Genomic DNA, 9672 nt, shown 5'->3' on the forward strand with positions numbered 1-9672 from the left:
AGATGTGATTGCATTTAAAACAGTGTGAAGGAAGCTATATGATGTAGTCTTAATTCCACTCATCTGTTTGCCAAAATGCTATTTTTCACTCATTAAATTTTCATTTAGTCATTCAGTTCATTAAATTTGATAAAAATCTTTCATTCATTACATTTTTTCACATTGTTTATTTGACCAAATTCATCCCCTGGCTTTCTAGTCTTCCCTCTGTATCCTTCTCTGGCTCTCCTGGCTTTGAGTCATGACTGTTTACAACCTACCTTATCATAGGGGATTTTCTTTAGAAAACTAGAAACAATAGGGAGGCAAGTAGGTCTCATAGGGTCTCAACCAACTGCCCCAAAGGAGCTATTAAAAGATAGCAGCATCTGTTTTTTCATTTGTTATGTAAAACAATTCAAGGCACCACAAACTTCTCTAACTAAAATATTCTCTCCCCTGGTCCCACTCCACCTGCTACCAAACACAAACCTATTTAACATTATTAACAAAATGGCATCTTTTTAATTGCTCGTGGTGTTAACTCTTTGATGGGAAAGTGAGATTATTAATATAAAATAATGCTTGTTTAATGTTCATTTAGTCATGTCTGACTCTTGTGACCCTATGGGCTGTAGCCCAATAGGCTCCTCTGTCCATGATGGATTAGACAGACAAGAAAATAAAATGATAATTTGTAACTAAATTACCATCAGTCTATGATTATCTGGCAAATAAATTGTTTCGATTATAAACCAGCTTTGCCCATATGCTGCAATGTGATAGAGAGGATTTGATTGGCTTGTGAAACAGAACTACACTGGGTTAGATAAAAAATAATTAGTTGATGTTAAGTTCAGACAAATACAGACACATATTGATCTCCCACCACAGCAGAAGTCTGAATAAATGATAGCATTGCCAGTGACACTTTTTCCCAAATCTCCAACCAAGTGTTGTCTTCCCCTGAACCTCCATAGTACTATTTCAGTATCTGTCTCAAAGTGTTTAATTCTGTGCTTTGTAGAAGATGATATATGTAAGCCTTTCTCATCATCCTGACCTACTTACTAAGTTCTCTTTGACAAGTCGGCTAATGTCCAGTTCATTTTTGCATCCTACACCATCCTGAATAAAGTAGGGACTTAAAAAATTTCATGGAAGAAATGACTTTTCTTTGAGAAGCTTTTCCCAACTTGTTATTAGAAGAGCTTTAAATAATAGATAAGAGTTTGAGTCAAACATCTAACTTGTCTTAAACTAAAACACTGCCACCGAGGTCTTGGAAGTCTGATAATCATAATAAAATGTTAAATGCAAGAGAACTGGCAAGGTGCTCAAAAACATTTAGTTTAAATTGCTATCACTATTTAAGAGAGATTATTTTTTGTTTGAAAGAATTCAAATTTGGATGGTGAACATGATGAGATAGTTAAAACTTCCAGCTAGATAAGGCATGTTCAAAATATTTAGATTTGATTTTAAATGTATAACACTGATAGTTGATAGCTGTTTTGCTTCCACAAACTTTATAGTTTGACATTTCAAAAAAGGAGCATTGAATCCCTAAGGCAAAAAGTAAGGCCTAGGGGCAATCTTAGAAGGAGCTACAGAGATACCAGTGTTTCTTTCAGAAACTTTCAAAGTTTAGCTTCTTCACAGCACTAATAAACCTACAGAGACACTGTCCTTAACCCCAGAATAGGGGTTAAACATAATTTAACCTATGGGATAAGTACCTTTTATTTTTATAAATTTTGCTAATGTATATGCCTTACTTATATGTCAAGCATAAAAGGAAACCCAAAACTTTAGATCTTTGCTCCTCTCTATGTCAAGAGCACTCACATGCCCAAAGATGCATGTGCCTGTTATTTTAAAGATTTCCTTGCTACTTAGAAAATATCTCAGTGATCATTTAGATGAAACATTTGCAACTTATCTTTGGGTCTGCAACACATTTGGCACTGAAATGAACATTAAGGTTCTTTCTCAGTAGCTGATAACCTAAGACCTTATTGAACTAAGTTGTTTTATTTTAATTTAGTCTTCTTTGAAGAAGCAGAATAAGTTGGTTACAAAATCTTTCTTGACATCCAAATGTTAGCATGTTGGAGGAACAGATGTTGTATGTGATATCATATGACAATTCTCTCTAGGAATCTAGAAAACAATGCCTGACCTCATCTTTAACATACAGATCTAAAACGTACTTCTGGAGGTGCAAGTGATACGTCCACTGCCTTCTCCCAGGCAAGTACAGTCCACCATCATCCAGCCTTGATAAGGCTTTTCCCAGGTCTCCCCGACAACATAGGAAGTACCAGCAGCTTGATCAAAACATTTCTCAGCTGTAGGGAAATTGGAAGGAAAAACAGAAAAAAAAAAAAAAAAAGAGTTATTTCAAATTGTGCTGTCTCCCTGTAATTTTAAGTATATTGTGTAAGCGAAAACCCAACCACATTTTTTTAAGTGGTACTCTGTTCAAAAAGAAAGGCACGCCCTGTAACTAAGCACAGAGCAAGTAACCAAAGTGAAAGGAAGCTCTAGCCAAGTTGGCAGGCAGAAATTCTGTTCTCCTAGTAAGTACACGGGTTGTACATTTTCAGCTAGCACCGTTCTTCACACCAGTATTTTGAGCAAAAAGGATCTATGTGCCTCCTGTGGATCTATGAATCTCTTGCATATTGAGACTAAATATGCAAAATTCCAATCTTAATTAAAAATGACCAATTATGAATGCCTGCATAAAATGACAAGAAAGCTATTTAAAATTTGGATTTCTGTAAAAATAGAAGCAACACAAAGAAAATAAAAACCTCTGTATTAGAGAACAATCAGAATAAAATTTATAGCCAGAAACTCTTAGATTTGTATCTATAGAGTTCAGCTGAAGATCGACACCAAAGGAAACAGCAATTTTTGACAAAAAATGACCAAGAGATGATAAAACACACATCATATGGTGTTTATATCTGCCACATTCCAATAAAGTAAGACGTTAAAAGTCTCATTTTTTTTTACCTTTAAAAAACTTACATCTTGACCAAGGAGAAATCTGAGAGATCTGATCTAATCTGATCTTAGAGAAAACAAATGACTTCTTCCTAAATCTTTCAACTCTATCTTAAGCTTTGAAAAAAAATTAAGACTTCTATTGATACGTGTATGGTCAGTCGTGTCCGACTTTTTGCCAGCCCATGGACTGTAGGCGGTCTACCAGCGTTCTCTGTCCCCAAAATTTTCCAGGCAAGGATAATGGATACTGTTTGAGTTGCCATTTCCTACTTCCAGATCCAAGAATCAAACCCAGGTCTCTTGCATCTCCTACATTGTCATGCGAATTCTTTACCAAGGCACCACCTGGGAATCCCTAAGACTTCTATACATGGTTGGGAATTTGAACTGATTCCTTGAAGAAGACTATGGATTACACATTTCATTATTTTAAATAAAATTCTCAGTCTCTTATCTTTTTTATTGGAAGGCAGGTATCTTGTCATGTCAATTTTGACTGAACCCAACATTTTGACTGTGTATCCCACCCCCATGTATCCCCAAGTCACACACCTATGGGCTTGCAGGTCCATTCTCCTTTCCCATTACCCAGACACACACACTCTAACATGTAACCACCAGTCTCGTGTGGTCTCCTCCAGGTGTCACCAATCTTGTAGGACTGCCCCCCTTCATGGCAGCGGTCTGTTCAAGATAAAAAGCAAATGTTACAGACAGTGGGACAGAAAATAGTTTTAAAACAGAAAAAGTCTCATATTCCAACCCCTTTGGTTAGCCAAAGAGAGCAGCTTTCCCATCAGGGACAGGGGAAAAGTTAACAGGTCTGGTCATTTGGGGTCCTTCAATTGAATGTCTGGTTTAAGCACAATGGGAAACCACAGAGGAAATCTGAATAGCAAAGAAAGGAGTCATAAATCCTGGATCCCCAGAGAGATCACAGGAAATTGAGTTCTAAGGCAGAAAAGAAAGGCTGCCAGGCATGGCCTCCACACACACATAGTGGGTTTAGCCTGAGACTAATTCAATGCAAAAGGCACACTAGACCTAGAATTCCAGCTTTCAGGATGTGGAGAGTCCGTATTTCACCCTAGGATAGAAATGTCTTTTTGATGGAAAGCAAATAGATGTATACATAGCAAGTGTGGAAATCTGGTTAAACACAAGGGCACATACAAAGGTTAAACTGTCCACTACGTAAACATTATGTAAACACTATGGAACACTGACTCTTAACATATACCAATAATCTTGGATAAACTCTAACATTAAATATAGGACAGGCTGATTGGGCTTATTCACAAGAGACTGATTTGTCTTTTCCAGAAGGTTGTACATCATGCTTTTTGGGGGGAGTGCCACTTAGTTCCCTGACCAGACATTGAACCTCCACCCCCTGCAGTGGAAGCTCAGAGTCTTTACCACTAGACCGCCACGGAAGTCTGATTTGTCTTTTGGACTGAGCCTTTAAGAGACTTATACAACGACGGATTAAAAAACACTAAATGATGTGTTAATAGAAGCTATTGGTAACCCAATGAATCATACTGGAAAGTTTGACTTAGCTAAACTAGAATTGCTGAGAGTAAGTCCAGATCCCTAAGTACCTTGGAAAATTCATTCCACATTATTCCTAGGAATAGAGAGCTCTGCTTCCTGGTTATAAACTACTGGTTACAAAGAAACCAGACTGTTTCTGTGAGATCCAAGCAGTGTGTACATTGCTAACAAGACTAGCAGAGCACACAACTGCTAATTCATTCTTCGTGACCATCTTTCCAATCACTGAGGATCACATGAGCAGTCTGGCTTGAAGACGCCCAGATAACATACAATGGGCAACTCCTCTAAGAATGCGATGGAACCCACGAGATGTGCTTGGTTAGGCTACGTACATATGTGTACACACACACACACACACACACTCTCTCTCTCTCATAAATGCAAACAGACTGAACACTGCCTCCACCTGTGCTCAGAGCCACCTTTCAGAGGCACAGGAATCAGCTGCGTGGCCATAGAAGGGTGTCTGCTCACCTGGGATAAATCCCCACATTAGGAATATCCGGTCATGGATAACAGAAAGTGACAGTGATGGGAATGGAAAAGCTCACACTGTTATCTCAGTTCCTGGACAGAAGGCCGTTCTTACTTGCAATGGTGCAGCTTATTCTTCCTCGCCCGGCACCGATGCAGGTACAGTCCCAGATCATGGAGTCCTTAGGGCGCTCGTAAGTGTCGCCCACCCGGTAAGTGTTCCCAGTGTACTTGTCAAAGCAAGTCTCTTCAGCTGAGGGAAGATTGAAAGTCCATGTGAACCTTACATAGGGAAAACCTTTTCTATTCCACTCCTCTCATCCAAGGGAAAACCTACTTTTCTATTCTGTGAGTAGCAAGGGACAGTGGAAAGTTTTTAAAACTTGAAGTAGGAGATCTCAATTTTACCCTAGGGTCTAACAAAGCCTCAGTTTTCAACCTTTGACAAGTTTTCTAATTTTCTGGTGATGAATTTCCATTGGAAAGGATTCTCAGGCACTTAGGAAAAAGCTATAAAGCACAACCTTAGGACCAGCTAGATTGTGAAGGAAGGACTTTAGATTCCTCTCTCTGGCTCAGAAAATCAAACCAAGGTCCACTTGAACAATCTGAGCTCCCACCCCCACCCCAGCACTGGCCCTTGTCAATCCTACTATTTCCATTTTGGCCTCATCAGTGGTTCTCTGCAGGAGTTGCCATAATTTACAAGAAATAGATCAAAGGTCATAAAGGAATGAGAACTTTGAAGTGGTCAGTGGTTTTACGTTGAACTGCAGCTGACAAATCGCTTGATAATGTACTGCCCAAAGTGCTTTCTGCCCCATAATCTTACAGTCTAAGATTTGGAATTACTTTCTAATAAATTAGAATTTTATAAGCAATTCTTTTTCTTTGAAGGGAGAAAGAACACACATCGTTCATGTTTTTCATCAAACGTTTTGGGAAAGTAAAACAGAAAGAAGACCCTAGAAACTACTTTGGGATATATTTGTTCTTTTGTTTTAAAGGTAAAAAGAACAATATAATTTGAAAAGCAAATATAAGCAGTTATTAAACATTTTTTAAAGATAATTCTATTAGGGAAATGGGATATGTAATTTTACTACTAATCCTAAATTTAATCAACAAGCACTACTTCTCTATTAGATTCTAATAACTATAATAAGTAGAAGATACTAAGAACTAGGCAGGCTCCCCATCACTTACGTTCAGGCTTGCTCTCACAATTAAAGCCCCGGCTCCCTCCATAACAGGTACAGACCAAGGCACTGCCCAGGTAGGTGCGCTCCCATTGTTGGTTTATCTGATAGTGCTTTCCATTGTCGTAACAACCAGCTGTAAGAAATGAAGAAAAAAGTCATTAAATCTGGATCCTTCCTTTTTCCAAAGTATGGAACTTTCTTGCACAACTAAATTGATAAGCCTAAGCAACAAACGAAGGGGAAAAAAGTTAATCATCAGAGCATCAGAAGAATTAAAAGCAACTAGATATCTAAAGAGTTAAGCACACATTTGCACACGTAGATATTTAGGTATTCCTTTTGTTTTTCTTTTGACTGAGTTAAATGTTATACAATGATGTCATTTCCATCTGGCCATGGGTCTGCACCAAAGGAATGGAAACATTTTGAGAAGCAGATAACTGGGAATTACATTTTAAAATGTGCAAGGAATTTCAGCGCTCTTTGGGGGTAATAAGTCAAGAAGGGCAATGCTAAGCAGTTTCCATTAGCCAAGGAAAAGGGAGGGTGTGTCTGAGAAACTGGAAGAGGAATTCCAATCTCTGTTCTTGGAGAAGCATCCTGAGAAAGCATTTTGAAGCAATTACATCTCATTCAAAGTAGGCACAGCACAATTATTCAGCTATTCTCCCCTCATCCCCATTTTGAAAGTATTTAACCGATTACTTAGTAACAAAGAAAATAAGCATAAGGACCACACTAACCCCAAATATAAAAGTTTAAAGGGGTGCATCATTTTTCTCTTTAAAAACGAGTTTTGGTTAATTCTAAGGAGGATGACCGGAGTCGGTACCAGCACTGCTGGACATCGCTGAGCTCCGCCTTCCAACGCCTTACCTTACCTAAGCCCACAAAACCAGCCTGCTCAAAGCCAGTCTTTAATGCCCCCCTCTCATTTAGGAGTATACACACGCCACACGCGCGCGCGCGCACAAAACTTCAGTCACAACTTTGGTTGGTTTTCTGGCCCTGTCCTGAGGCAGCCTGTTCCAGCCCACGGTCAGTACTCACGTTTGCTCTGACTGACAGTCAGTGGGGACTGGGGCTGAACGATCTGCTGCGCCTGTCTCCTGCTCTTCGAGGCTCCCGCTGTCCCCAGGGACAGGACGGCCAGCAGCAGCAGCAGCCCGGGCCCCGGACCCCCGAGCATCTTGAGACGGTGAGGCAACTTGCCGCTTAAGTTTGGTTCCCTTCGCAACCTGCGGGCGGAGTCCCCTTCCAGTACCTCCAAGAGAGTCAGGGCTGGATGATGGGGAAGGGGAAGGGTAGAGGGACAGAGGGGAAGAAGAGGACGAAAGAAGTTGTGGCTGCAGGTCCCCTCGCCCCCGCTCGCGACTAGGGCTCCCCCTCCTCCCCTTGCAAAGCGCAGCCGGCGCGAGCGGCCGAGCCCCGAGAACCAGGGTTTATATGGGACGGTCCCTTCCCGCCCCCCGCGAGGCCCCGGGCGCCGGGGAGGAGGGACCGGCCGGACCCCCTCCCACCCTCCTGCGGCCGCGGCCGCCGCCGACCGCGCGCCCATTGGCCCAGGCTCCGGGTGACGTCAGGGGAACTGTGGGTTCGCCTTGAACAAAAGAGATGCTGATCGGCCGCCAGGATTGGGACAAGAGAACTTTTTTCGGTTTCCTTTGCGGTCGTCAAACTTTTGGGGGGCAGAAGGGGAGGGATGGGAAGCGTCTGGAAACGGGTAGACTGGGAGGAAAGGGAGGGGCTGGAGTCCCGTGTAGCCAAGGGATCGCAAGTCCATCCTCCCTCTCCCCCCCCCCGCCGCTTCCCTTTTTAAATATTTTATTGGGGTGAGGCGGGGGGGGGGAGGGGGAGTTCAGATTGCGTCATCGCTGGGGGTAGGGGGAAAATCTCCGCTCACTGGAGTGTACTTCGACGGGGAGGAAAAACCATAAAGTAGCCACCACCTTGCAGCTGTAGGAATGTAGACTTTGCCGTCCCGGGGAGTGGCAGGCTGGCTTTCCTGCGGTTCCCTCTCTTGGGTCTGTGCAATGACTGGGGACTCACTTTGCCTTCACAGCTTCCTGTTCAAGTCTTCTGCCTTTCTAAACGCAGTATCTGCTGGTTCTGAGGACGTTTTAACTGAGGGTGGGGGGTGGGAAGGGAGGAAGGCAACGGAGGGCGGAAGGGAGAAAGGATCCCTTTAATGAGCTTCTACTAAGTACCAGGAATTCCGCGGGGCGGATCTAGACGGAGACTCGGAGAACGAGGTTTCTTTGGAAAGGACAGAGCAGCCGTTTGCTTTTTTTTTTTCCCCCCCAAATATGCAAGAAAGTCTTCTTGTCCTGGGGATGGGATGACTGCTGAAAACTGTCAAGTTGGACCGACCTTGGAGAGAGAAAGATCGTAATGTCCTTGCCCATGTTCACCGTTACACAGAACAGAGATCGTTAAGTCATTAAAAGTTGAGAAAAGACCAGTTCCAGTCTTTCCTTCTTACAGTAGCTTCCTTGCTTTTATTTGGCATTTTCATTTGGTAGACATCGGTTTCATCATAGAATTCCCCTCCCCCAGCCGCGCTGCCAGACTTTTTTTTTTTTTCAAGTGTTACTTAGTCTAAGAAATGTGGAAAGTTCCCATTTAAGATTTCCCAGTCTTTCCCTCTAAAGGCATGAGTAGAAAGGGAATCTGAGAAGTCGCTAGCATTTAGCAACTCATCACATCAGTTCTTTTTACAGAGAAACACAAGTCACACTTGGTTTTTAAAGATCTTCAAAAGGAGCCCTCAACTTTCTTGAGCAACTCCTGAAAGATCTAAACTCAAAGTTTTGCCTCGCTAGTTTTGTTAGTAGTGCAGACCTCCCCTTGGCTTTGAGAATCTATGAAGGGTGCAAGCAGGTTTGTCTTTTTCTGCACATACTTAGAGAAAAAGTTCCGCCTTTGGTAACTGCCATGGGTAATTCGAACTCTGGTCTATAAAATGCCCAACATCAAAGGCACAAAACTAACATTTGTTTTCATTAACACAGGGACTTAAAGGGGAAAAAACACAGCAAATATCAGTTTCCTACAAGAAGTGTAAAACTTCCTAAGGCAACTTTGTGACCAATTTTGCAAGTTGAAAGAGTGCCACAAATTTCCCCAAATTTAGAGTCCTGTCTGGGTTAGAGGTTTTTTTGTTTGTTTGTTTGTTTTTTCAATTTCTCATCATCACTTGACAAAGCAGTTTTCTCTTTCACACATAAAAGGGCCCCTGTAAATTTCTGGGAAGCCGATGTTCCTTCCAGAGGGAAGGGTACCTGGAAATCAGGATGTAAATAAGATAAACTTGAAGCTAATGCTTTCTTAAAATATACAGATTCTGGGGGAAGGAAATCGGTGGTTAAAAAGTATTTTGCCAACCAAAACCATAATAGTTTGACATATTTACTGTACTCAAAATACATAAGAATAATAT

General features: G+C 41.7%; 1 protein-coding gene across 12 annotated transcripts in view; it reads right to left on the bottom strand.

Moving 5' to 3' along the window:
• FN1 (fibronectin 1) overlaps window positions 1-7645 on the bottom strand; it is a 68418-nt gene extending 60773 nt beyond the window's left edge. For 6 of the 12 annotated variants that reach the window (XM_055573396.1, XM_055573394.1, XM_055573400.1 and 3 more), the window contains exons 1-5: window positions 7284-7644; window positions 6238-6366; window positions 5147-5284; window positions 3550-3681; window positions 2193-2330 (exon numbers count right to left, since the gene is read on the bottom strand). In XM_055573396.1, the coding sequence (XP_055429371.1) occupies window positions 2193-2330; window positions 3550-3681; window positions 5147-5284; window positions 6238-6366; window positions 7284-7422 (676 nt within the window). In that variant the 5' untranslated portion in view covers window positions 7423-7644. Of the gene's footprint in view, window positions 1-2192; window positions 2331-3549; window positions 3682-5146; window positions 5285-6237; window positions 6367-7283 lie in introns of all 12 variants that reach the window. The other 6 variants (XM_055573402.1, XM_055573399.1, XM_055573398.1 and 3 more) reach the window with 2 other exon arrangements.
• Between the last annotated feature and the right edge of the window lie 2027 nt (window positions 7646-9672).

This window comes from Bubalus kerabau, chromosome 3, assembly GCF_029407905.1.
Source record: "Bubalus kerabau isolate K-KA32 ecotype Philippines breed swamp buffalo chromosome 3, PCC_UOA_SB_1v2, whole genome shotgun sequence".
Classification (NCBI taxonomy): Eukaryota; Metazoa; Chordata; class Mammalia; order Artiodactyla; family Bovidae; genus Bubalus; species Bubalus kerabau.